A 26,373-nucleotide genomic window follows, 5' to 3' on the forward strand; every position below is an offset into this window, starting at 1 on the left:
CGCGCATGCGCGGCGGGCGGCGCGGGAGCCGCCTCAGCGCGCCCCGCGCAGGCGCACTGCGCTCCCCGCCCGCCATGCTGCCGCTGCCGCCGCGCCTCCGCCGCCTCCTCCGTGAGGGGCTCCCGCCGCTCCCGCGGGACCCCCCGGCCCCGCCGCCCGCTCCGCCCGCGCCGCCCTTCTCCTTCGCCCCCCGCCGCCTCCGCCTCGGCCCCCAGCACCCGCTCTTCGAGGTGAGGCGGCGCCGCGGGGCCGCTCCCGGCGCGGTTCCCCCCGGAGCTGCGTTCTGCAGCCCTGCCCACAACCACCGCCGCTCTCTGCTCCTCTCTAGGATGGGGACGTGCACAGGCATCTCTACCTGCAGGGCGTCCTCAGCAGCCTCCAGGAGGTGGCCGAGAGACCCAAGTGAGTGAGGCGGTCTCGTCTGAGCCCTCCCGTCATGGAATCAAGGAATGGTTTGGGTTGGAAGGGTCCTTAAAGATCATCTCGTTCCTCCCCCCTGCCATGGCAGGGACACCTTCCACTGTCTCAGGTGCTCCAAGCCCTGTGCAGCCTGGCCTTGGGCACTGCCAGGGATCCAGGGGCAGCCACAGCTGCTCTGGGCACCCTGTGCCAGGGCCTGCCCACCCTGCCAGGGAATTCTTCCACTGTCCCAGGCTGCTCCAAGCCCTGTGCAGCCTGGCCTTGGGCACTACCAGGGGTCCAGGCACAGCCACAGCTGCTCTGGGCTGCTGCAGCTGGCACAGCTCCAAGCAGGAAGGCCAAGCCTGGAGAAGAATCTTGGTCTTGCCAGACAGGAAGTACTTTTGAGTGCTGTGTGAGATTCACCTATGGATAACCCTTAAAAAAATCACTGGAGTTGTCATCCACAGCTGCAGCGTTTAGCTTAGACAGCTAATTTATTTATTAATGGCTTGTTTGTTCTTCACCGAAGTACCATTTAACAGGAGCCATAATGGTTAATAAGTTTCCAATGGCAAATAATTTTCCAGCTGCCAGCATCACCACGATCTTTGTTCCATTGCACCTGGCATTTAATTTTAAGTATTAGGCACAAAAAAATGCCACAAGTGTTGTGGCTGTAGGTGTGGGCCTAGTGGAAGGTGCCCCTGCCCATGGCAAGGGGTCGGAATCAGATGAGCTTTGTGGTCCAATCCAACCCAAGCCATCCTGGGTTTCTCTGATAAGTCATCTAGGGGGCATTTTTGTAGCTGAATTTAAAGCTTTAATTTCAGCTTAAAGTCCTGATTTCCCTGCAGGGTGTCCGAGTTCAGCTGCCACATCTCTGGCTGCAGCCAGGTGTTTGACACACTGGAGAGCTACGAGCACCACTACAACACCCTGCACAGGAATGTCTGCTCCTTCTGCAAGCGCTCCTTTCCCTCTGGGAATCTCCTGGATATCCACATCTTGGAGTGGCATGATTCCCTCTTCCAGATAATGGCTGAGAAGCAAAATATGGTGAGCTGCCATGCCCAGCCCTTGCCTCGTGCTTGGTATATGCTCGTTTTTTTTTCCAGTTATGTCTTTTTTCCTCTCTCCTCCCTGCCTTTCAGTACCAGTGCCTGGTGGAAGGCTGCCCAGAGAAGTTCAAGAGCAGCAAGGACAGGAAGGATCACTTGGTGACCGTGCACCTTTATCCTGCTGACTTTCGCTTTGACAGGCCCAAGAAGGTGAAAAGGTAACTGCAGAACTTTCCTCCTGTCCTGCAAGGAAAGTGTGAGGGAACTGGGATTGTTCAGCTCTGAGGTGACCTAAGTGTGGCCTTACAGTGGCTGAGGGAGCTACAGGAAACATGGAGAGAGACTCTTTACAAGGGAAATGGCTTCCCATTCCCAGAGGGCAGGGATAGATGGGATATTGGGAAGGAATCCATCCTAGATGCACTTGTTTCCTCATGAAGTACCTTTGACTTCCTTGGCTCTGGGCTCACATGGCAGCTCCTCAGCCAGGATGTAAAATTTTGTCTCTGCAGTGGCTCCAAGCACACAAGCTCTCCCATGGAGCAGGGCAGCAGCGTGCCCATGGATGTGAGCGTGGAGATGGCAGAGCAATTCCAAGTGAATGCCATGGAAACAGGGCCTGAGGAGAACATGGAGATCTCCCAGCCTGCAGCCAGCCCTGGCCCCTCGCTGCCAGAGAAACGCCTCTACAAATCCAGGTCAGTACTTTGGCCTCAGGGGCAAAATGGGCTGGGAGCACTCCATCTTATCAGCCCTTTGCAGCCTGCCTTGGGGTGTTGCTGTGCTGAGGATAAACCAGGCAGGAATCCCAAGAGTGCTTCCAAAGCCATTTTTGAAAGAAGGAAGTGTAAGGAGGAGCAGGACATGGGTACGCTGTGGGAGCTGTGTTTGTCTGCCCACCTGATCTCTTCCCAAGGTATTGCAGGATGTTGCTGCTGCTCTCCTGCTCCTCAACCACTGCAGCTACCCAGGTGTTATATTTAGTAACACCTTGTTGTAAAGAGCCCTCCAGGACAGGAATGTGCAGAGTACACTGGAATCCAACCAGTATTTCACCTGTTCTTTAAATTATTTGGTGATTTACATGTCCTGCTCCTCCAATTCCTTGCTCTTCCCAGTCTGGGAGCTTAAAATGCCCCACAGAGCATTAAGCATCCCAGCGAGCTTGTGAGGGCTGGGCTCCTAACATGGATTAAAGCCTGTCTCCCTTTCCAGGATCCCATCCACAATTTGCTTTGGACAAGGTGCCACCCGAGGATTTAAAGGACCACGGAAAAAGGTCTGAAGGTCGGTGCAGCAGATTTGTGCAAGATGAGCAGGCATGGAGCCAGTGCCACCAGGGATATTGCCAGTTCCCACTCCATGGAATGAACCACCCAAACCAGTTAAAGCTCTGCCAGCATTTGGGCACATGTTCCTGATGGCAAACAGAACTGGCAGCACCCAACTGAGTTAAGAGTCCTCAGGATTTGAGGAAAGGGAATCCAGAACGTGTGGTGAAGTGTTAAGGAAACTAGCCTGCAGCTGAGGCTGCATGGGACTGGGTGTTTTACTTTTTGCCTCTTGAGGGTAAAAAAATGGATTCAAGAAGTTACAAGATGCCAACGTGACTGTATGGAAGCTGGAATAACTGAGAAAAGAAAACGAGGAGAAAAAACCTCATTGGTCCTCAGTTCTGCCTTCCTCCATCTCACTGAAGTCTCCTCTGCACCCTGGAACCTGCTCTGAGAAGTTTGTCTGGGCCAGGAGAAGCATTTTCACTGGGAGTTCAAATAAAGTGTTTTCCAACCAGGTGAATAAATAAAAGAAATTTTTTACAAAATTGCTTCATAGACAATTTAAGTGCTTTTTTGAAGCCCAGGAGAGTCAGATGTGTGGAATGAACCTCCCTTCGTTTGCTGCAAATGGTGCCAAAATCAGGTTGGGATGGAGGTTATTTTCCCTCTTGCCTTTCCTTTCCTTTGTAATTTCATGTTCCTGGAAAAAACTGGAAACAGAGCCACTGATCTTGGGGTCCTGGTGAATCCTGACACTCAAAAATTGTGCACAAGGGGAAAAAAAGAGGTTTCTGGAACAATGTTTATCCAAGAAGCTTAGGATCTATAATTTTAATTTTTTTTCCCTTCCCCCTCTCTGTGAGGAATAGAAGATCAAAGGGGCTTTGAAAAATCCTTGCAAATGGGAGCAGGGAATGATGTTTACGGAGATGCAGGAGATTTCCCAGTAAGTTTTAAAAAGCTTTGCTATGTTTAAAACTCATCCAGCTTGTCCAGCCCTAATCCCTGCTCCGTGGGCTCTGGAGAGTGCTGTCTCCAGCAAGCAAACCCTGCAGCCACACAACTGCCCAGGGACATCTCTCAGCAGGGACTAAAAAGTCACTTCCCAACACTAAAGCCCCGAATGAGGCATTTTTCCCCACACTGGGATATCTGGGAACAAGCAGCAGGCCCCACGCTACTGGAGATGCCTGCAGGCTTTGGCGTGTGGTGGTACAAAGGTTGGGCAGCAGCCCAGTCTGCTCTTCCTTACTGTGTTCAGGAGTTCTGACCTGGGAACTCCTTTTTCCCAGAGCCCAGGGTCCTCGAGTGCCCACCCTTGCTGTTGGGAAACAAATTGTAGTTACTGATTGTCTCTTAGGCCACCAGCTTTTCCCAGCGTCCATGGGCAACAAAGTATTTCCCAGCTGGCCAGTGGCTGTCAAAAATCCGTATTTCAAGCCAAAACTTAAATTTTCCATCTCTCCAGAGATTGTGCACTGTTAGGAGGACATGGACCTGCCTGCCCTGGAGAGCCCAGGGGTGCACAGGGGTGCCATGTCCCTGAGCAGCGGCACTGGATCCACCCAGGGCCGGGAGGGACATGTGGGATGGGCGGCAGCGGCACTGGATCCACCCAGGGCCGGGAGGGACATGTGGGATGGGCGGCAGCGGCACCTGGATCCACCCAGTGCCACCAGGCTGCCACGGCAGGGACAAAGTGCGAGGCAGGTGTGACAGGGCAGCCACGGACAGGTAGGTCCCTGCCAGCCCCGGTGGGCACGGGGGTGCTGGGGTCAGGGAGGAGCTGTGGGCACGGGAACGGGGTGTGGGCCAGCACCAGCCACATGGCTTGTGCCACCACGTCTCTACCATCTCTTCTCCACTCGAGGACCATGGGGCTCTGCAGCGTGACCATCCTGCTGGGCATGGCCCTCCTCCTGCTGGCACCCGGCAGCACCCAGGTGAGCCCTGCCTCGACCTGCCCTCCCGCTGCCCCCTCTGATGAGGAGACCCACGTGTGACCCGTGCCCCCCCTTGGACCCCCCTTGTCTCCCCACAGGCTCTGAGCAGCTCCCGGTGGAAGGACCTGGCCACGGAGCAGGATTTGGCTGAGGAAAGGTAAGAGGTGCTTGCATCTGGCTTGCAAAAACCAATGAAGCAACACCCCAGAATGGAAAGTGTTTTTTTTTTTTTGGGGGGGGGGAATAAATTGTAGCTTTGTGCCCCTCTTGTAGCTTTGTGTCCCCCAAAATGAAGGGGGTCCCAGCTCCATCTCCCTTCCTCCCCAAATTATGCAAACTCCCTGAGCATGCAGCTGGTTTCTCTATTCCTTTTGTGAAACAAATATTTAAGTTAGCCCCTTTGCACCCTGAGATCCCAACTGGTGTTTTCTGGGGCGTGGGCAACCTCACCAGGGTCCCTGGCACTCCCCTGGGCTATGATTCTCCTGGGACAGGGGGGTATTTGGCAACCTCTCCTTGATGATTTTGTTCCCCTCTTCCAGCATTCTGGGTGTAGGAGCACCAGAGGAGGGTGAACCAGGTATAAAGGTCTTCTCCAGCAGTGCCTGGGCTCAGAGGGGCCCACCCCAACTCCAGGCAAGACCAGAGGAGGCTCGTGATCACCTCTACCACGCAGAAGACGACTCAGGGGAGGCCAGTGACCGTGTACCATTGTGGGTGCTGGCCCCGAAGGTGCAGAACGACCCCGAGGAGGATCGTGACCACCTGTACCACCCCCAGGATGATGCCAGGGAGGTCGATGCCCGTATGCCATTCTGGATGCCGGCCCCAAAGGTACAGAATGGCCCGGAGGAGGATCTTGACTACATCCACCATGGCTGAATGGAGATGTGCCTGGGCTGTGAAGTGAGGGGTGGGAGCTGCCCCTGGGGTTTCCTGGGGAAATTTGTCCTTTCCTAAAGAGCCTCACCAATAAACTCACTCCCCTCTGCACATCTTGTGGGCTCCTCATCACTGCCAGAAACCTGCTGCTAATTGCAGGGCCTCCAAACCTACAGAAGCTCCCTCATGATGACCCCAAGGTGCCAGGCAGGGCGAGGATGATGTCCTGGGACAGGAGACTCGGCCCATCACCCCTCACCCCTCAGCCCAGGTGAGGCTGAGGCAAACTCAGCACACCAGTGTTGTGCCCCCAGAAGGTGCCACAGGCTGTCCCCTTCCCGGGCAACACCCAGACCTATGTTCCACGAGGCTGCTCTTGCCCAGCCCAGTGTCAGAGAGCAGTGAGGGAGCATGGCAGGGCTCAGTGAACCCCAACATTTCCCAGCTAAGGCAGGACCTTGCAGCAAGGATGCCCCATCTCCCAGCAGCACCTAGAAAACCTTTTAATAGCGAAGGCAGAGGTGGTCCCCACTGCTGGCTGTCACCCCAATGACATGGCTCGCCGCCGGGTCCCGGTCCCCTCTGTAGGGTAAGGCGGGGGGTGGACGGGCTGCAGGAGGCCACGGGGACCTGCACCACCCCAGGGACCTGCAGCTCCTGGGCTCAGCTGTCGGTGAAGTTGGCCTTGCGCTTCTCCACGAATGCTGTCATCCCCTCCTTGCGGTCACTCTGGGACAAGCAGAGAGGTGAGGTGACAGTGAGGTTTGGGGGGGCTGCAGCGACCCTGCTATCCCTCATGCCACAGGGCTGATCCCCCTACTCACGGTGGCAAAGGTGGCGTAAAAGAGGCGCTTCTCTGTCCTGTTCCCCTCTGTCAGCGTTGTTTCGAAGGCTGAAAGCAAGGGAGAAGTTGGGGAGACCCCTCTGCCTGGCCTTGCAGACCCTCCAAGGGGTTCCCAGTTGGCCCCCAGCCCCTACCAGCATTGACTGACTCCTTTGCCATGGCAGTCACCAGCTTGGAGTTGCTGGCGATCTTCTCAGCGCAGGCAATGGCTGCATCCAGCAGCTTCTCCACAGGGTAGACCTTGCTGACCAGACCTAGGATGCAGAGTGGGAAGCGGGGGGATGGCTCTCTGCCAGACCCCTGCAGTGCCAGGGCTGTCCCACACCCTTACCTGCCTCCTTTGCCTCCTTTGCTGAAATGCGGTCCCCGGTGAGCACCATCTCCATTGCCAGCGACTTCCCCACTGCCCTGGTCAGCCTCTGCGTCCCGCCGGCGCCTGGGGCATTTAGAGGTTCAGAGAGGGGTACCTGGGTGTCCCCACCCCAGCTGGGATGGAAGCCCCTGGCAGGTGCCTGCTGCTCACCTGGGATGGTTCCCAGCAGGATTTCGGGTTGCCCAAACTGCGCCTTCTCCCCGGCGTAGATGATGTCGCACATCATGGCCAGCTCGCACCCGCCTCCCAGCTGGCACAGGGGAGGCAGAGATGGGTCACGGGGTGCCGGGGTGGGGACAGGGGGTGCAGGGAGACGTGGGGGACACTCACGGCGTAGCCATTGACGGCGGCGATGATGGGTTTGCGGACAACGGACACCTTGTCCCACCCGGCGAGGAAGCCACTGCTGTAGCACTCCTGGAAGGTTTTATTCTGCATCTCCTTGATGTCTGCGCCAGCTGCAAAGGGAAGTGCAGTGGGACGCCAATCCCCTCCAAAACTTTGGGGTGAGCAGAGGCCCCCATCCTACCTGCGAAGGCTTTCTGGCTGCCGGTGAGGACGATGGCTCCCACCTCCGGGTCGCTCTCCATGGCCTCCAGCGCCCGCCGCAGCTCTGCCATGAGTCCCTCGCAGAGCGCATTGAGCGCCTGCGGCCGGTTCAGCTGGATCAGCCCCACGTTCTTCTGTGCCCCCGTCTTCTGTACCAGCAGGTACTGGAACGCAGCCCCTGCCCGCCACACCAGCACTGCCCCGTTAGCCCACCGGCTGCCGGGCACCGGGCGGACCCCCGGCCACCCTCGGCAGCGCCTGGCCACCGTCACTCCGTGCTATTTAAAGGCGACCTTGATGTCGGCGGTCACCGGCAGCCGGCAGGACAGGCTCGGAGGAGCTCCCAATGCCACCCTAGCCCGAGGAAGATGAATCCCCGTGACCACCCTGTGCTAGGACAGTGTGCGTGGTCCACGCTCCCAGTGATGGGATCTGGTGCACGGTCCAGCGATCCCGGTGGCCGGTGCTGGGACGCAATGCCGGTGCCCTGGTATGTAGTACCGGTGCCCATACATGGCGCAGGGCCCCGGTGCTCGGTGATGGGCTCTGGAGCCCGGCTCCGGAACCACGTGCAACTCGCTGGGCACAGGCCCGGCGCTGGGACTACCCGGTGCCCGGTGCTGTGGCCCTGGTGCACAGCCCAGGGACTCCAAGCCCGGCGCTGCGACCGCACACGGAGTACGGACGCGCTGCCCGGCGCCGTGGACTGGTGCGCAGCCCAGAGACCACGAGCAGATCGATGCGCACATGCCCGCCCGGGGCTACGACCGTGCCCGGCGCAGGGACCCGGTGCCCGGCGCTGAGCACCGGGCTGGGCCAGGCCCACCCACCCGCGGTGTCCCCCCGGTGCTCACCGGCGCTGCAGCCCCGCGCGCCGCGGGGGGCGCGGGGCGGCGGCGGGAGGCGCGCTCGGGGGAGCGCGGCGGCGGCGCTGGCGGCGGGGCGCAGGAGCGCTCGCAGCGCGGCGGCCATGGCGGAGCGCGCACGAGCCCCGCCCCTCCCGCCGCCGCCCATTGGTGCAGCCGGCCCCGCCCCGCGAGGCGCCGTCCCCATTGGCCGGGGCGGGGCCGGGGGCGGGGCCGCGACCCGCGGGCGGTGGGAGGGGGCGCGGGGCCCGATCGCCGTCCCGAGCGGGGGTCCCGCCGTGCTGCCCCGCGGGGCGCGGCCGGGCCGGCGGGGTGTGGGGGGTTTAGAGGCGCCGCGGGGCACGGGAAGGGAAGGGGAAAGGGTAAGGAAGGGGGATTCCCCCGCCGCCCCCCGCGCGGGGAGACGGGGGGAGTGCGGGGGGCGCGGCGGGAGCGCGGCAGCGGGAGCGCGACTAGGGAGGAGTGGAGAGGAGCGGAACGAGCGGGCGGCATCCCCGGGCCCGGTGAGCCCCGCGGGTGGCGAGGGAGGGGAGGGTGTGCGAGTGTGCCCTGCGGCGGGGTGTGTGCGAAGCCAGGGAAACGCGTGGGTGCGAGCGTGTGCGGGAGCATCATCGCCACGGCTGTGCGGAACATCACCCACAGGGTTCTGCGGAGCGCGCCTGTGCGAGTGTGTGCGGGAGCATCATCCAGAGGGGCGTGCGGGAGCGTGCGTGTGCGGGAGCATCATCCGCAGGGGTGGGGGGAGCGCGTTTATGCAACGCGCGGGTAGCTGCGTGTGCCGTGACACACGCGCGCGCGGCCGCAGCACACGCGCAAGCGGGACACGGCGGTGCGCGGTCCCCCGCCCGCGGCCGGGCGCGGCTGAGCGGCGGGGCTCTCCCTCCCTCCCTCCCTGCGGCAGGTGCGGGATGCGGCGGAGCGCGGCGGCGTGCTGGGCGCTGGTGCTGCTGGCCGCCACCTTCTGCGACACGGTGGCCGGCAAGGGTGGGCGCGGCGGAGCCCGCGGGGCGGCCCGCGGCGCGGCGCGGGGGGCGGCCCGCAGCCGGCCGCGGGCGGCCGTGCCCCGGTACGGCTCTGCCGGGGCGGCCCTGCGCGTGGCGGGGGCGGCGGCGGCGGGAGCGGCGGCCGGCGTGGCGGCGGGGGCGGCCCTGCGCCGGGCCCGGCTGTCCGGAGAGCTGCAAGCGGGCGACAGCGTCGAGTACCGCGACGGCAACTGGACGGCGGCCGCCAGCGCCTGGACCTCCGCCGCGCCGGCCGGGACCCCGCCGAGCCGGGCGCTGCCCTGGCTCTGCCCGCTGGCCGCCCTCCTCCGCCGCTGATGGATTTCGGGGGACCTGACTGTGCCCGGTGCACTCACGACGCCGCGAGGACCGGCCGCCCCCCACGGGGCTGAGCCCCATGCCCCGGGCGAGCAGCGGTTCCCGGGGCTATGGCCACCCACCGCCGGCGGGGCAGGACCCCCGCGGAAGACCCTCCACCACCACCCCTCCACACCGAGCCAAACCCCGCCGGCTCGGGCTCCCCTCTGCACCGCGCTCCCGTCCGTGGCCTCGCCGAGTCCGGAGGCCGAGGAGGCGGCAATAAAACTGGGCGAAAGCAGGTGTGGCTAGATGCGGGGCGAGGGGCGGGACCCTGGGATGGACAGCGCCCGGCCCCTGCCCACAAAAGGTTTTATTTCGGGATCGAGACTCCAGAGCAGGCCAAACCCAGCGAGGAACAGCTCCCTGGAGGGGAAACAGATCCCTGGCAGCGTCCAGGTGCCAGCTGGAGGCACCAGCCCTGCCCCAGGCTCTCCGGGGCGGGCACAGCACTCCATGGGAGCCTCACAACAGCGACACCACCGGGAGCCTGTCCCTCTGGCCTCTTGCCCGAAACCGGGGACAGCCCTGGCGGAGCCACTTCCATCACACCCCAATAGTTCCCTGCTGAGGTGTTTCTCAGGGTGGGAGGACACCGGGGTGTCCCCAGTCCACAGGGCTGCAGGCAGTGCCTGGCCAGTGACGGGTCTCAGTCCAGTGTCACCCTGCCCAGGCGTCCTGCTCGGAAGTCCCGCAGGAACTCGTAGGCAGCAGCTGGGTAGTTGAGCATCATCATGTTGACGTTCCCTGGAGATGGCAGTGGATACAGGAGTGTCAGCGCAGCCTGATCCCCAAAACTCCCAGCCCTGCACCCCGGATCACCCACCTGTGCCTGTGAGCACCTTCACCTTCTGCGTGCGGCCCTGGCTGAGGGCCACGTGCTTCAGCAGGGGCTCGATGTGGTCGCAGGGCTGGCCCAGTCCATAGTGCTGCACGTACCTGCCAGAGGACACTGCTCACACCCTGCTGGCACCGCCTCCTCCTAAAATTCCCTGGGCATGGCATCTCCATTGCCCTCTTGGACAGCTCGCTGCTTCCCTGCCCACTCACCTGAACTGCTGCTGCTTGTTCAGGGTGTACAGGAGGTAGTCAGCCATGACGTCCTCCCCCACCAGGTGGTCATGGATGGCTCCTGGAAAAGAGGGTCAAGCCCCAGCTTTCCCTAAGCCCTGCTGAGTCCTGGCCAACCCTCCTTCCACCCTCTCACACGCAGGGGTTGTGAGCAGCAGTGTCACCCCAGCCTTGGCCACATTTGGGGACTCACCACACAGTGCCAGCTTCATGCCGGTCTCCACATCCCCCAGCCTGGGGGGCAGCACGCCGGGGGTGTCCACCAGGTACATCAGGGGCTTCTCACACACCTGGCATGGGGGAGGCAGGGCTGGTAATTAGCACCGCACGGCTAATGAGTGAGGCACTGAGCTTGAGTTAAGGTCTTGCTGCAAAGGGGACCTGAGCAACCCTCCACAACCACCTCAGTGAGCCTGGAGGTGTCCTGGATGCAGGGACAGTACCTGGATCCGGGACAGCACTGCCTTGGTGATTCCTGGCTCACCCCCCACCGCGGTGGCTCTGCCTGGGGGCACAGACACAGGGACATAGGTGACACTGTGCCCACCTGCTCCCTGACCCCTGGCACCATGCACAAATACCTTTCTTGAGGTGCAGCCTCCGCAGGGAGTTGATGAGCGAGGACTTGCCCACGTTGGTCACGCCGATCACCAGGATGTTGTGTTCAGAGCTCTGGAAGCCAGGGAGACGTGGGCAAGGAGCAGCTGGTTACCAACCACCACCCCCCTGCAGCAACAGGCAGCTGCCACAGGGAAATATTCACAGTGTTTGCCCTGCCAGGCACTTCTGGCACATGTGGGAGCAGCCTTGTCCCTTAGCAGGAGTGGGGGGGTCACTGCATTGGGGGCAGTTTTGGGGCACCACAATATAAAAGAGATGTAAAGCTGTCAGGGAGTGTCCAGAGGAGGGACATAAGGGCAGGGAAGGGTCTGGAGGGTCACACAGGGGCTGGCTGAAATCACTTGGTTTGTTCAGCTGAAGCAGAGCACACTGAGGTCAGACCTCCGTGGGGGCTGCAGCTCCTGTCCAGGGCAGCCCCGAGCTCTGCTCTCTGGGACAGGGACAGGATCCAGGGAATGGCTGGAGCTGTGCCAGGGCAGGCTCAGGCCGGAGCTCAGGGAAAGGTTCTTCCCTAGAGGGTGCTGGACACTGCCCAGGCTCCCCAGGGAAAGGGCACGACCCCGAGGCTGCCAGGGTGGGATTATTGGGGTGTCTGTGTGGGGGCCAGCAGCTGGACTGGGTGGTCTTTGTGGGTCCCTTCCAACCCAGGATATTCTGTGCCCCCTGTGCATGTCTTACCTCAGCCCTGTGGTAGCGTGGGCCATCAGCCACCAGCCTGGCAACCATGGGGACAACCTGCAGAGGGACAGAGCTGTCACTCTGTGCCCTGGCTGGCAGCAGCCACTCGCTTGGTGACACTGTGCCAGTGGGATGTGCACAATGGGGGGCTGGACAGCTGGAAAGGGAGCAGCCAGCTGGAGCACCGAGAGCTCTCCACGGGGCTTGGAGCTCACCAGGGAGCAGGGCTGGGCTGCTGGCCCACTACCTTCTTGACGTTGACATCACGCTGGCAGTCGGTGAAGACGACGTGCGAGCATCCCTGCTTCCTCATCTGCTCCAAAACCGCCTGGAGGGGACGGGAAGAGGCACTGCTGACACCTGCCTGTGCCACCACCGCTGCCCCCCGCCCCGATGCTCACCGGCTGCCGTCGGGCATCGGCCAGATCCATCTTGTTCAGCACCAGGACGTGAGGGCGGATGCCCAGCGCCTCCTGCAGCGCGGGGTTACGGCCCGACAGCGGGATGTGGCTGCGCTAAGGACACTGACTGCAACAGCATAACGGGAAGGGGATGGAGAGCGGGTGGAGAGGGGGCAAGGGCGGGTTGGAGGGACAAGGCACACGGTTCTCCGGCAGCTGTGGAGGATATCCGAGCGTCGTGCACCTCCACGAGGCAATCGGCGCGGCGCAGCGCCAGCCGCATCTGCCGCAACCCTGCATCAACACCACAGCGCGGGGTGAGCGCTGAGTGAGGACAGAGGGGAACCCCACCCGCCTCGCTGCCGGCCCCCCAACCCCCCGTTCACCTTTCGCCATGTGCCGCGGGAACCACGAAGCCACATCGCGGCCGCCGAACTCGAAACGCTCCCGGAAAACTCCTCCCGGCACCGTCCCCGCCGCCCTCAGCGCTGCCCACACCCGCATGGCGGCGGCGCGTCACTTCCGGCGCGACCGGAAATCGCCTCAGCCAAAGCGATGGAGGAGCCGCCGCCGCCGCCGGGGACTCGGGGGGATCCTCCAGCACCTCCCGGCGGCACGGGGAGTGCCGGGGCCCGCGGGGGGCACGCCGTGCCCCCCGCGGGCCCCGGCACTCCCCGTGCCGCCGTTCCTCAGCCTCAACCCCCTCAACCACCCGCCCCGCAGCCGGGCCCCACGCAGGACCCGCTGGACGATCCTCGCTACACCATCTCCAGCACCAACTGGTATTAAAGTGACACCGCCGCACCCCCCAGCCCGCCACGGAGAGCGAGAAGCCGGCGTCGCGGAGGCTTCTCAATAAAGGAGACGGGGGAAGGGCGAAGCGCCGCGGTTTATTTGGCCGCCTCAGGAGTGAGGGGACGGGCGGCTGGGGAGAGCTGGTTGAGGCGCTCGGCTTCTCGCCAGCCCGACAGCAGCGCGCCGTGGGTGGTGGAGTAGAAGGTGCGGTGCGTGGCCTCGCCGGCGAACAGGAGCTGCAGGGGCTGCGGGGAGGCGAGGGGTGAGCGCGGGGACGGGCTGGGACAGCCTCGCCCTCCCGGCACCCCGCGGGGGCACAAACCCGCAGCGGGCATTTCCCTTCCTCAGGCGCCCAGCCGAGACAGCGAGGAGCCGCCTTGTGCACGACTTCGGTGGGAATGGCCCCCTCCCCCTTGGAGTGAGCGACTCCCGCAAAAGGTCAGCACCGCCCGCCTGGCTGTCCCCACTGCACCCCCAGGGGCTGGGTGCTCACCCGGGGGTCGCGGGGGTCCTCGGGCAGGGGCTGTGCGAGCACGTCGATGTCGTCCCCCGAGCTGCCGACGGCCACGTAGCTGTAGGAGCCGCGGGTGTAGGGAGCGCTGTGCCAGCGGGAGCGCAGCACGCTGCTGGGCGCGGGCAGGCTCGGATTCCCTGCGGACGGGGCTCGGTTAGGATGGGCAGATCGCCCGGGGCAGCGGGAGGGCGGGGCGGGCGGGGCGGGCACCTGTCATCGTGCGCAGGACGCGGGTCATGGCGCTGAGCACCTCGGCGTCGCTCAGCGTCTCCATGTGCTCCGACTCCTTCCCCGCGATGAAGCCACACAAGACGTGCCCGTGCCTGGGGCGGGAAGGTGGGGCTGAAAGCTGCTGCCCCTGCCCGTGCCCACCAGCGGCACGGATGCCCCGAATCCCCGGCCACCTACTGCTCTGGCGGCTGCAGCACCACGAATCCGATGAGCTTCTTGAACCAGTTGGCCTCCAGGTCAGCGTCGGGCTCCTCCAGGGGCGACTCGTCCTCCCACACCACCTCCAGGAGCTGCTGCTCGGGCTCCCAGAAAGGCTGCTCGAACTCCAGGAAGATCTTGTTGTTGGTGCCAAAGCCCAGGTTGCGAATGGCCCGTGCTTTCCGCTCGGGAAGCGGGGGCTGGAAGAATTCCTGGTGGTGTTCCTTGAGGAAACCTGCAGCCACAAGTTTGAGCAGCTCTCAGCTGGGATCCTAAATGGCGTCTGAGATACTCCGACCTCCCCAAACCCCTTTCCAGCCTCTTCCCATTGGGAGACGGGAGGCTGGGAGGGGGTTTAGGCAATCCCTGCCCTCCACTTGCCCATCTCCAACCGTGCCAGCTGGTCGAAGGGCAGGGGCAGGGCAAGGGAAGGTGTTGGTGTCCTCACCCAGCGGGACAGTGATGATGACGTGGTCAGCAAGGAAGACATCTCCATCCTCGCACTCCACCCGGACGGGGAAAACCCTGGCATCGTCCCCTTCCTCACGGAAGGACCCTTGCCACTGGATGGTCCTCACCGCCTTGTTGAACAGGACGGTGCCCTCGGGCAGGTCCGAGAGCAGGCGCTCGGCCAAGCTGCTGTAGCCGCTGTGGGAGGAGTCACCGCTGGGGACGGGACGGCCCCGCAACGCAGCTCCGTGTCCCGCTCCGGAGCCCCGCGCTTACCCTGGGAAGGTGCAGTCCAGGCCGGGCAGCGACACGTACTCCCCGAAGGGCTCCAGGCCCACCAGGTCCATGCTGTGGGTCCCGCTGATGCAGCACTCCAGCTTGAGGCAGGCGGCGAGCACGGCCAGCTGCAGCCGCCGGGCATCCTCCTGGCCCCCCGCCATCGTGGGCACCGTCCGGGCGATCTCTGCCCGCACGTACTGGCCCACGCTGGGCCACGGTGGCTCCTTGGAGCCCTGGAAAGCGCGGGTGGAGGCCAGGAGAGCGGAGAAGAGGTCGCGGGCTTCGCGCACTGCCTTGGGATTCAGCACCTTCCCCGAGCTGCCGTAGGTGACGGACGGCATCGGGGGGTGGCCCCCCGCTTCCACCTGCTGGTTCTCCTCCCGGGCGGCCTCCGGGCCCAGCAGGCCGTAGCGGGAGGCCAGGCAGAACACGGGATTTCCCGGCGAGGGGCCGTGGATCCAGTGTGCCCCCATCTCCGCCAGCCCCGACGCTGCCGGCAGGGAGAGAAGGAGGGAGGGAGGGAGAGCGGGTCACCCCGAGCCGTGCCCTGGAGAAGCCCTCGGGGCGCAGCGGGACCCCCGGCGCCCCGCGCCCCGAGGCGGCCGGAGCCGCTCCCCCCGCCGCGCCCCCGCTGCCCGCCGTGACCGGCTTCCGTTCGACCCCCGTGCTCACGGGACCGGCCGCCCCCGCCACGTGTCCAGCCCACTCCGGACCGGCCCCACGGCCCGGGGGTCAGGTGCAGCGGCTCCCGCATCCCGCTACAGCCGCCCCCCGCCCCAGCCCGGGCCCGCCCCCCGGTGCCGCCCACCCCCAGTTCCCGGAGCCTGCCCCGGCCTCCCCGCCCGTACCGAAGGGGCGGGTGCAGACGCGGCCGCCGGCGCGGTCCGCCGCCTCCAGCAGGCGGAGGGAGCCGTGTCCGCGGAGCCGCTGGGCCGCCCCCAGCCCCGCCAGCCCCGCGCCCACCGCCACCACCCGCCGCCCGCTGCCCTCCATGGCCGCCCGCGCCGGCCGGTACCGCCCTCCGCCGCCGCCGGCACCGCCCGCCGCAACGGCACCGCCCCTGGAGCGGCCCGGGCCGCGGCGGCGGGGAAGGAAGGGATGGAGGGGAGGATGGCGCGGGGGTGGAGGGAGGCAGGGATGGATGCCCGTGGGTCCCGGGGCAGTGATGAACCAGCTGCCGGTACCCGTGGAGGGCGGGAGAAGGCTGGGGGGGAGAGGGGCTCCTCCTGGAGTAGCGGCAGCCCTGGGATCACCTCCGCGCCCTCCTCCTCTCCCCATTCTGCTCCTGCTCATCCGCCTTCTACGGTGGCGGGCCAGCCTGGCAAGGTGGAGGAGCAGTGGATGCCCATCGTCCCGCGGTCCCGCCGCACACATCCCAACAGAGCTCCCCAAGGGCCAGTCCCAGCGCTCCTGCCCACCCGTGATTCCCAAACCTTCATGGATACAATAAAACTCTCCACTCCCAAGGCTGTCTTTTGGGGTTTTTTTTGTCAGCAAGAGCTCCTGTCCCCTGCCCAGAGGTGGGGTAAGGTACTGGATGTAGTGGGGTACTCCCAGCTGGGGCCCTCGGAGAACCCAATGTGCCACCCAGCTCTACCACTGTCTGTGTGGTTACCGTGGCCCTGCTGGCCCTGCCAGCTCCCCAAAAAATATTCACATGCAAGGAAGACCTGGCGTGTCAAAGCACAGGCTCCTGAAATCCCTTTTGAGTATTTATTTTGGAGGGATTTTCCCCACCTCCGGGTTTGCAGCAAGCAGCAGGGTGGGACAGGCTGGGGACATCGGCCTGGCAGCAACTTCCCGGAGGGACGGTGGCCCTGCAACCCAGCCCAGGGCATTTGGGGTCCCCAGCTCCCAGGGATGAGGGATGATCATTCCCAGTATCTTGGTGCTGAGCCAAGCAGCCATTCCCAGCGACCTCTGGCCCCTGAGTCCCAGCCCAAATAATGCAGGCACCTGCCTGGCTTGGTCCAGATGGAGACCTTCCACTTCCTGGGGACTTGTCTTGGGGAAAAAGGATTCTCCAAATCCAACCCGAACTCTCTGGGCTGCAATGTGGGGCCGGACCTGTTGCTTTGGCCTCATGCATCCCCTCCATTCCTTTGTGTGCCATGGCTGGGGGCTGCTCTCAGCTGTCCCCCCACAGCCAGACTCAACAGGCCCAGCTCCCTCCCACCTCCTCACAGGCTGGCTGCTCTAATCCACAACCCACTGGGCAACCACTGTGGGGTCATGGCAGGGTCCCCATGTGTCCCTGGGTCAGCACCATCCTGTTGGGGCCCTTCCAGCTGGTGGCTCCTGCCTGTTCCGGTGCCTTGGCTGACCCCGGTGCTGCCCTCCCGGCACGGTGCCAGCGGTGCCTGAGGAGCTCCCAAGCAAGGAGGAGAGACCCCAACAACCAAGGGATATGTAGAAAGCACCATCACCACAAGTGTGTCAGGTCAGCAGGAAGAGGGGACAGCAGGGAGTGTCCCACCATGTCCTCAGGCTGTTTCAGCTGCGGGACAGGGGCCAGGCCATGGACACCTCCCCCGGGAGCCACTGGTCTACCAGGACCCCTCCATCAGCTTCAGGATGCTGCTGTAGAGGCGCCCAGGGGCATCCAGGCCCCAGACAAAGTCCCAGTGGTTCCAGTCGGGGATGTGGGTGTAGGTGACGAGGTGGCTGATGCGGGGCAGCAGCTGGAGCACGTCCCTCCAGTCAGCTGCCCAGTCCTGCCCTCCCGACCACACCGCGGTGGGCACTGGCATGTCCTCCAGGCGGTACAAAGGTGGTGTGTCCTGGAGGGACACGGGGGCTCTCAGGTGGTCAAGGAAGCCATTCTGTCCCTGCACCACCCTGGACAGACCCCCAGCATCTCCAGCTGCCAGCACTGCCGTGGCAGCTCCTACCTGGTGGTACCTAGCTGCGTTCTTGCTGCCGTAGTCAAAGGCTTTGAATTCTCCAGATTTTATCACCTGTGAAGAGAGGATGGATCTGCTGTGGGAGGATGGATCTGCTGTGTCAGGATGGACCTGCTGTGGGAGGATAGATCTGCTGTGGGAGGATGGATCTGCTACTGTGTGGGTCTTGCATCTCCTGGCTGCCTTGAGGCACCCGTCATGAGAGGGTGCTCAGAAAGGTTTGTGTAAGTTCCTGCCCTCCATCTGCCATCTCCAACCATGCCAGCTGGCTGGGGACAAGCATGATGAGGAAAGGTGTTGGCATCCTCACCCGTGGGAGATTGCAGGAGGAGATGGCATTCCACCTTTTTTAACAGGGTGGCTTTTTGACCTCTGGCTTCATGCCTGTCCCTACCATGGGCTGACAAACCAAGGTGAGGATCTGTTTTTCATGCACATGACTGCTTGGCTGCCCTGGTGCCATGCTCTTCCCTCTCAAATCCTGCTCACCACCAACTGTGTGTGCTGGGTGCTGCTGCAGCTCCTTCAACAACCTGATTGTCTTTTCCAGCTTCCATTACCAATCATTTGGCTCTGCAAGGAGGCACATGGGTGGGGCTCTCCAGCCTGACCCCATTTCCAGCAGGGCCAGTGCTGAAGCTGCAGAGTCCATCTCCAGGGTGTCCAGAACCCCTTTGGACAGCTTCCCCATTGTTGGGTCCCCATTTTCCTCCTCATCCAGTTCCCCCAGCCTCTCCTTGCACCCACCATCACCATGGTGTCCCCAAGTTCTGCTTTGGGGACCCCTGGGTTCTCAGCATCCATATGTGGCCTCCCCATCCTGTGCCTTGTCCTGCCTGGCCCAGCACAGGACACACACTGCAGTGTCCCCTGGTCCCCAGAGGCACCTGGGCAGCTCTTCTGATTTCTTGCCTTTGCTTTCCCAATGTCTGAGACCCCTGAGCTCTTGTGTCTGCCCTGGACACAGCAGGCTCTCAGCGAGGGGACCATCCCAGGGCTGAAGCATCCGTGTGTCAGGGATCCTACCTGGGCCCAGTGGATGATGTTTTTGACAGAGGTGCCATCTGGGTAGTGGGATGTGTACACATCCAGCCGTGTCTGCAAGGAAACATATCCCAACTGTGGGTGCTTTCCAGCGGATGGGAGTGCAGTGGCAGCTGCCAGGTGTTTCCCAGAGCAGCCACTGCTGAGTCATGCTGCCTGAAGGGCTGGACCAGGTTCAGGAATACAATTTTCATTAAAAAACACTTGCTGTGAGGCAGCATTGGGAGAAGAGTGACGGGGATGAAAGATGAGCTCTGTGGGACCCCTCACCTGTGCTTAAGACCTCAGTGACTGCTTCAGCAGGTGGGTCAGAGCAGGGGCTGCACCCCAGGGTGGTCACAGTGACAGGCAGCCCTAACTCAGAGGTGCTGGCGAGGGCCACCTGGCCACTGACATTTACCCAGCAGAGCCTGGGGGGCCTTTCCTGTCCTGGGGGGAAAAGCATGTGGCCGAGTAACACACGTTGTCCATGCAGGATCTGCTTGCTGCGAGCACTGGGGTGAGTGTCTGTGGCAGGCTGGGCAGGGTGGGTGGCACAGCAGCGGCCCAGGGACCTTCATCCCCACTGGATTGGCACACCCACCATGTTGAGGTTCTTCTCATTGTAGCCACCCAGCAGGAAGAGCAGGTTGGCACAGGGCTTGTGCAGCAGTGTGTGCCTGCAGAGCTCGGGGAGAAAGCGCCAGAGCTTCCTGATCCTCAGGGACGCGTCCGTCCTGCCCAGCAGCAGCTGCGGGAGCAAAGGGCGACACGGGAGGTTCCTGCTGTCCCCTCCCTGCAGCCCAGCCCCTGCAATGTCCCACAGCCAGGCAGCAAAGGGAAGATCCAGGAGTCAAGCCTGCTGCCCCCCTGCCCTCCTGCCCCACAGAGATGTTGCGGGAGTTGGTGCTGACGGAACACACAGCAGGGAAATCAATATGCACAACTCTCCTCTTTCCCCCCACTTCCCCCAGGCACAGGATCTGGTTTTCATGGAATCAACATGGTAAGGCTGCTGTTTTCAAGTCTAGGGCCCCTACAACTGCCTCTGTTGCAGTAAGGTAGGAAAATTATAAAGAAAAGCCTTATAAAATCAAGCCTGCTCTGGCTGGCCTGTCATTTCTTCTAAGTCAGGCTAGTCCTTTGCAAGTTCCCATGTGAAAGCAATCCTGGTGTGAGCAGCACCTTAACATAACAATCTATTCCTGGGTAAAAAACAACCAGCACCTGCATAAACTGTTTTTGCACTGTTAGATAGAAAAATGAAAACAATCTCTCACAAGCAACTTTTCCTGCACGTACACACTGGGGGTTTGAGTGACCAATCAATACAGAATAACAACTTGTTAATAGCCAATAAAGTAAATGGCAAGAAAGCTACTGACCAATTGGAGTCACACAGGAGGTCTGTAAAACTGTATAAAAAGGAGTTATATGATTAAAGAAGGGCCTTTTTCCACCATGAAGAAAATGGAGTCCATGTGATTTATTCCCATATGCCCCCATATAAAGACCGTGTTTATCCTACAGATGGAAATTGTGTCTGTGCTAATAAATCAGCAGGAATTAACTGTTTTCTGCTGCATCAGAGAGCCCCTGGGGTGGTGTCTGGGCATGATCCCTTCTCTAGAACCAGCAGGTTTTGGGGCAGAAGGGCGTGGAGTTATCCCTTACCGGAATCATGTTGAGCTTGCTGTCCACAAGGACCTGCATCTTCATGAATGGACTTCTGGTGTGCTTGAGTGACACTACTGGAGCCAGGGCAAAAAACATTTTGACTTTCTGAGCCAGTTCGGGCATGGATGAAAACGCAATAAACGCTGAGAAAACAGAAAAACAACCTCAGACTTGCTCCATCTTTCCTCAGGTGCTGAAACCGAGGGCTCACTTGGACCCAGCTCTGTTTGATTGATTATCTCCACTTGGAAATCTGAGATCTCTTGCCACCTTCCTGCTAAATGTTGGTGCAAAAGATGCCCAGAAGGAGGCAACATCTTTATTCTCTTGGCACTTCAGTGGTTGTTAAACCCACATGGAGGGCTTAACCCCCCTGCTTTCTGCTGACAAACACCAAAATGGGCTTTTTCAAGTCAAGGTGGTGGGTGACCCTTCGGCACTCACCAATTGAGCAGCCCTGGGAGTAGCCAACGTAGTGGAGCTGCTTCTGCCCCGTTTTCTGCAGCACAAAGTCGATGGCGGCCGGGAGGTCGTACATTGCCATCTCATGGAAGCTGCAACACAGGAGGGGGATGTTGGTTGTGAGCCAGAAACTTACCTTAGGCTGCTTTGCATTGCCCAGCTTCGCATCCGGGGCTGATTTTCCAGGAGAAAATTCCTGGCATGGATCCCTCCTGCCATGGCATCATCTTCCCCTTAAAGGGCTTCGTCCTTCCATGGCCGTGGTGAGCAGTAAACAGAGCCTGGCCAGCATTCCAGTGCCATGCCCAGCCTCTCTGCAGAGCCAGAGCTGGCTCCCACCAGGATTACAGCACCAGCTCTGCTCCCTGGGATCCTCTTTCCCCCATGGGAATGGAGCACTGGCTCCTGTTGGTGGGAGGTGGTGAAAGGCAGACGTGCTGTGGGAGGTTTTGCTAAAAGCCTGTTTATGAGCTTGGGCATTCTCCTCTGGAGAGTCAGTAGCAGCTTTAAAAAGGGGGGACAAGGGGCAACAAGGGGAGCAGGGGAGGTGGCAATGACACTTGTGAACACCTCAGGGGTGTCCCCATGGAGGGCTGGTGTCTCTGTGTGTCCCCACGCAGGTGGCAGTGGCCCGTGCTCTCGGCAGCTGCAGGGAGGTGCTGGCACCGTGTCAGCAGGCAGGTCTGCTCAGGTCCCTCCGTCCTCCCCGGGGGAGGCTGTGCCAGGTGCTCTGACTTGCCTGCTCAGAGGCACCCACCTCTGCCTGGAGCTTGCTGACAGGCAGAGAGCATCACCAGGCTTGTGTAACGCACTCCAGCCCACCTGAAATCCCAGAATTCTGCCTGGTCGGCTGAAAGGTGCTGGTGTCTCCGGGACCAGCTCGTCCCCCGGCTGTTTGCCAGCCACACATCATAGCCAGAGTCTGCTAGTATGAAGCCAAGGCTGTTGTTAGCCAGATTTTCCACCCAGTGGCTGCTTTCTCCAAATATCCCGTGCTGGAGAAACACGACTGGCTTGGCCCCTGGGTGCGAAAGAAAGAGCACATTTCATTGAACCACATTCTCTCTATTCACTCACCCAAAATTAAGGCCAGTAAAGCCTCTTCCTTGCACTGCCAGAGGATGTGCAAAATGCGCATTTTGACTGTGTGTTTTGGTGCTACAGCTCTGAGTGTAAATTGGAGAAATCCCATGGATTCAGTATTTTTGCTTTAACAGTGATTATTCCCCTGGCCTGTCCAGGTTCATCCATTCCCCTGCTCCTGCTGACATCTGGGGCTTTTTTTTTTTTTTTTTTTTTCTTTTTTTTCTGGCTTTGCGTGAAATAGAATTGTACCTCTGTTCTTAGGCTTTTCTCTTCCATGAGGAATTCTATTCAGGTGGATGTAGTAGCCATCACGAGTCAGCACTTCATACTCCTCACTGGGGTACCCTCTGTGGCAGATGATTTGGCTCTGGGGGAAGAAAAAACCCAGGTGGGAAACTTTCCGTAGTGAAGGTGCTTATCTGACTTGAGGAGCACATGGTAAAACCAAAGTTCTGGGTCATGGCTTTGCCCAGGCTGTCTCTGGATCAGGTGAGGACATTTTGGGACAGAGGATGATGCTCTGTCCAAACCCTGCCCCAGTGATCTGCCCAGGGGAAGGGGAGATGCTCAGCCGTGGGCAGGACGGGAGCTGTCGGCTGCAGGGCTGGAAACCATTGAAACCAAAAAGATTTACTGGTGCCTGACCCCCTTTACTGATGCCTGGCACCGATTTCCTGATGCCTGACACCGATGGCAGCACATGTCACATCAGGCTCCCAGGTGATGAGCCGGGCAGATAGGATGCTGGGGCAGATGGAACCTGCCAAGCTGGGCTGACTGGAAGGGCAGTGGGATAAACCCCATAGGGTCCCTTGCAGGGCTCCCGAGGCTCTGCCTGAGCTTTATTTATGCTGAAAACTCCACAGACTGAGAGAGTCCAGCTGCGGTCCTGCACGAGCCTTGTTTTGTCACAAGGCTGGCAGGAAAGATTAAATGCAGCAATTTTATCTTGGGTCCTGCTAAACCCAGCTTCAGAGCCTCACAGGGCTCACCTGGACATGGCCCTGAGCGATTTGCTGCTGCTGAAGGAGAGGAGCCACGCACAAATTTCTACCCTCTGGGGAGATAGCTGATCAAAACCAGTCTGGGATTATCCCAGTCTCTAACTGCCCTGCTGCTAATTGCACTTAATTCTGCTGGGAGGAGGAACTTGTTAATGGTGGTGTGGAGGCAGTGTCATATCACAGCAACTCAACAACACCAACCCCCTCCAACCCTCCCTCTCCTCCAGCTGAACGTGCCCAAGCCTTCAGACAGAAAATTCAAAGTTCTCCTGGCTTACAACGTTCATGAGAGCCTCGGGATTTAGAGCCTTTTTCTGCTTGGTGGCATCTTCGGAGCTCGTGGGTGCTTGTACAAAGAACAGGATTGCAATGAACAGCCACATCTTGTGCCTGTGAAAATAATAATAGCAACAATAGCAACAAAATATAATGATAATGATAGTAATAATAGCAATAGGAACAACAACAACAATGACAACAGCAGAACTGGTAATACCGATGCTGTTGTTATTATTGTTGATTATTATTGTTACTGGAATTGATATTAATGTTTGTTTCTACTTGGTTGTTATGTGTTAAGTGCCTCACATATCTGAAGATCACGTATAATTTTCTGGGTTGGGAAAGTGGAGGGAATTCCCAATTTGATTTTTCTTTGCAGCCCACATGAGAATTTTTTATACTGTATAGACAGGATCTGGTACTAGGCAGGAGCCTTTTTTATATTTTTAATGGCAAGAAGAAGAGAAGCAGCTGTACAAAACAAGAACGAAACCAATACCACTGGTCAAGTTGTCTCACAGAGGAAATTAACCTAAAGGGGGAGTTTATGCTATGGAAGGAACATGTTTAGTGTGTCTGGGCTATGACTCTGTCTATACTTTTTGTGGTTCTCTGTTGCTTAGCTTTTGTACCCAAAACCCACTGTAACAGAAGGATCCTATGAGCTGAGACTGGTAGAGCCTCATTGGTTAAATAAGTGTAGCCTGAAAAAAAACAGAAACCTTTTTGATCACCTTAGATGCTCCTGAGCTGAGCAGAGGCCTATTTTTAATGCACACATTAACATTATATATGATTTCTAATGTTTTGCCAGGCTCTCAAAAGTTAGAGCTTGACTTCAGCCCAGCAGCATGAATTGTGAGTTACTCTCTGCCTCCCTCCTGCTCCCACACCACGAGACTTTCCTACCCTCTGAAGTACTCCCAGCAAACCTACCTGTGGTATCACCAAGGTGCGAGTTAAGACCAAAAATAAAATAGAGCAACCAATGCCTTTCCCTTCCTCGGGGCAGCTCCAAAAGGACAAAAAATCTGAACGACACGGAGGAAAATTCCTTGCCAGGCAGAGCCCACTGGCACGTCTGACCTGGCTGGTGGTGGCAGTGCCAGTGGCTCTGTCACCACCAGAGTTAAAAGGACCACGCTGTGTCAGAGCCCGGCCACGCTGGCACTTGCTGTTCACGTGTCTTCCAATTAACAGATGTGTGCTGATTGCTCCTGTGGCACCTCCCTTCACGGGAGGCTTCTCGTGGCTTTCGTGCTTGCAAGGGATTGTGGTTTTGCAGAGGCAGCCAGGTTGGTGTGTGAGGAATTCCAGCTATGGAGTTGCACCTTAAGCTCATGATAGCCAGGCTGAAAAAGAGAAATGCCAACAAGCAAGGGTAAAATAAAATAAAAAGCCAACAGCTTTTCTTTGTGAAGGGTCATTTCCTAATTCCCAGGGTAATTTCCTATCTCTCAGGGTCATTTAGAAGAGTTTCTGGTGCAACAAAAATGCTTGGTCTGAACTGAGGCCTTGTGAAGGCTGACCTAGAACACAGGCTAGACAAGAGTTCAAGAATGAAATAGGGATTTATTCAAAGGATCTCCTCAATGGATCCACCTTGGGCAGCACAAGAGCCCAGCCAGGGCTGCACCCAAGATGATCCAAAATGGTCCCAAAATGCACGAGCACTCACGGGGGCTCTCACTGGGATCAGTTCTCCATTTGCACATTGGAGTTCATTGTCCAATTCCAGCTTTAGCCCAGGCAGTCCCATCCTGATTGTTTTTCTCTCTTCAGCCCACGTTGTTTGTGCTCTTGGGCCTGAGATTTGGATCATTTGTCCTTGGTCCCCAGCTAGAGAAGGAATTGTTTTGTCTCCCTGCTCTGTGAAGAGAGCTCACCATCCCTAATATGAAGCTCAGACCCACACACTAAAGCAGCAGAGAATCTGAAACATAAAATCTAAATCTGAAGTTATCACCACCCTTTTCCAAAGCCTCAGCAGCATGCCGAGATCCCCAGGACACCCCAAGGGCAGGTCAGGCCTCACTGCCTGCCTGGATGGGAGACACTGAAGCATCCCACCCCTCATGAAAAGTGACAGTAAGGTCCAGAAGTGTTGTGTTAGCAAGGGGCAATTCACAAAAGCTCTGCAGGGCTCTCTGGAAAAGCACCAGGCTGAATGTCCCTTCTGGAAAAGCACCAGGCTGAAGCTCTCACCAGCAGCCAGAGGTGCGGGGCAGAGCTGGTGCAGCGCCTGTGCTCGGCCAAAGCCGCAGGAATTTCCTGTGCTAAGGCGCTTGTTCCTCCCTGCAGCCCACACCCTGCCCTGCCTTGGGAGCACGCAGGAGCCCGAGTGGGCTCTGCTGGAGCCTGCCACCCCTGGCTGGGGCAGGCTGGAGCTGCTGCGGGCCGTGGTGCACGGGGAATGGAGCTGTGGAACGCAAATCGTCCCGCTCCATCGCCGACATTTCCTCTGCTGGCACAGAGGGGCTCTGGGGCTGCCTTCCTCCTCGTGGCAGAACCTTCACTTCTTCATTACCTCCTGCACCTGTGCCTGCCCTGGGCTTTTGGAAATGTCTTCCCCCACCTGTGTGCACAGAATTCCCACTGCAAAGAGTCGGAGGATCGTGGATGGAACTCATATAGGTTGGAAGGACCTTCAAGCTCATCTTGTTCCGTTCCCTGCCATGGGCAGGGACACCTTCCATTGTCCCAGGCTGCTCCAAGCCATGTCCAACCTGGCCTTGGGCACTGCCAGGGATCCAGAGGCAGCCACAGCTGCTCTGGGCACCCTGTGCCAGGGCCTGCCCACCCTGCCAGGGAACAATTCCTAATTCCCAATATCCCATCTAAATTTCCCCTGTGTCAGTCTGAACCCATTCCCTGTGTGCTGTCACTCCAGTTGCTGTTGCAGGGTCCCTCTCCAGCTCCCCCGTGTCCCTTCAGGCCCTGGAAGGAGCTGTGAGGTCTCCACACCCCCTTCCCTTCTCCAGGCTGAGCACTGCCAGCTCTCCCAACCTGGCTCCACAGGGAAGGTGCTCCAATTCCCTCAGCATCTCCATGGCCTCCTCTGGACCTGCTCCAACAGTTCCATGCCCTCCTTAAGCTGAGGGCACAAGAACTGTGCACAGGTGGGGTCTCACCTGAGTGGGGCAGAA

The 26,373-nt window shown here is 59.9% G+C and overlaps 6 protein-coding genes across 7 annotated transcripts; 2 read left to right on the plus strand and 4 right to left on the minus strand.

Annotated features, from left to right (window-relative positions):
• Positions 1–5: 5 nt before the first annotated feature.
• On the plus strand, positions 6–3,282 carry ZNF511 (zinc finger protein 511). Its single transcript, XM_031505130.2, has 6 exons — positions 6–230; positions 329–402; positions 1,257–1,458; positions 1,554–1,678; positions 1,973–2,158; positions 2,676–3,282. Exons 1-6 carry the CDS (start codon positions 6–8, stop codon positions 2,743–2,745), a joined length of 882 nt encoding a protein of 293 aa, XP_031360990.2. The 3' UTR covers positions 2,746–3,282.
• Positions 3,283–6,041: 2,759 nt separating this feature from the next.
• On the minus strand, positions 6,042–8,300 carry ECHS1 (enoyl-CoA hydratase, short chain 1). Its single transcript, XM_021537067.2, has 8 exons — positions 8,183–8,300; positions 7,309–7,506; positions 7,110–7,237; positions 6,930–7,029; positions 6,738–6,842; positions 6,541–6,660; positions 6,387–6,454; positions 6,042–6,291 (listed from the first exon to the last, which is right to left on the minus strand). Exons 1-8 carry the CDS (start codon positions 8,298–8,300, stop codon positions 6,226–6,228), a joined length of 903 nt encoding a protein of 300 aa, XP_021392742.1. The 3' UTR covers positions 6,042–6,225.
• Positions 8,301–9,102: 802 nt separating this feature from the next.
• Positions 9,103–9,513, plus strand: SPRN (shadow of prion protein). The gene is made up of 2 exons (XM_077784817.1): positions 9,103–9,288; positions 9,370–9,513. The coding sequence occupies exons 1-2, from the start codon at positions 9,103–9,105 to the stop codon at positions 9,511–9,513; spliced, it is 330 nt and encodes a 109-aa protein (XP_077640943.1).
• Positions 9,514–9,797: 284 nt separating this feature from the next.
• MTG1 (mitochondrial ribosome associated GTPase 1) lies at positions 9,798–12,827 on the minus strand. The gene is made up of 11 exons (XM_077784808.1): positions 12,710–12,827; positions 12,551–12,617; positions 12,324–12,426; positions 12,170–12,250; positions 11,923–11,979; positions 11,205–11,295; positions 11,067–11,128; positions 10,817–10,913; positions 10,603–10,684; positions 10,379–10,491; positions 9,798–10,299 (listed from the first exon to the last, which is right to left on the minus strand). Exons 1-11 carry the CDS (start codon positions 12,825–12,827, stop codon positions 10,202–10,204), a joined length of 969 nt encoding a protein of 322 aa, XP_077640934.1. The 3' UTR covers positions 9,798–10,201.
• Positions 12,828–13,193: 366 nt separating this feature from the next.
• On the minus strand, positions 13,194–15,783 carry PAOX (polyamine oxidase). The gene is made up of 7 exons (XM_021537088.3): positions 15,639–15,783; positions 14,788–15,280; positions 14,510–14,709; positions 14,041–14,296; positions 13,843–13,955; positions 13,612–13,769; positions 13,194–13,363 (listed from the first exon to the last, which is right to left on the minus strand). Exons 1-7 carry the CDS (start codon positions 15,781–15,783, stop codon positions 13,214–13,216), a joined length of 1,515 nt encoding a protein of 504 aa, XP_021392763.2. The 3' UTR covers positions 13,194–13,213.
• A 1,553-nt stretch (positions 15,784–17,336) lies between these two features.
• Positions 17,337–23,328, minus strand: LOC110474015 (lysosomal acid lipase/cholesteryl ester hydrolase). 2 transcript variants are annotated; one of them, XM_021537066.2, is made up of 9 exons: positions 23,224–23,328; positions 22,191–22,308; positions 21,678–21,876; positions 20,838–20,947; positions 20,391–20,536; positions 19,321–19,467; positions 18,720–18,791; positions 17,682–17,747; positions 17,337–17,570 (listed from the first exon to the last, which is right to left on the minus strand). In XM_021537066.2, the coding sequence occupies exons 1-9, from the start codon at positions 23,326–23,328 to the stop codon at positions 17,337–17,339; spliced, it is 1,197 nt and encodes a 398-aa protein (XP_021392741.2). The 2 variants fall into 2 exon arrangements, with proteins under 2 accessions (XP_021392741.2, XP_077640622.1); XM_077784496.1 differs by having other exon boundaries at positions 19,321–19,435; positions 20,407–20,536; positions 23,224–23,253.
• Between the last annotated feature and the right edge of the window lie 3,045 nt (positions 23,329–26,373).

This window comes from Lonchura striata, chromosome 7 (genome assembly GCF_046129695.1).
Source record: "Lonchura striata isolate bLonStr1 chromosome 7, bLonStr1.mat, whole genome shotgun sequence".
Taxonomy (NCBI): domain Eukaryota; kingdom Metazoa; phylum Chordata; class Aves; order Passeriformes; family Estrildidae; genus Lonchura; species Lonchura striata.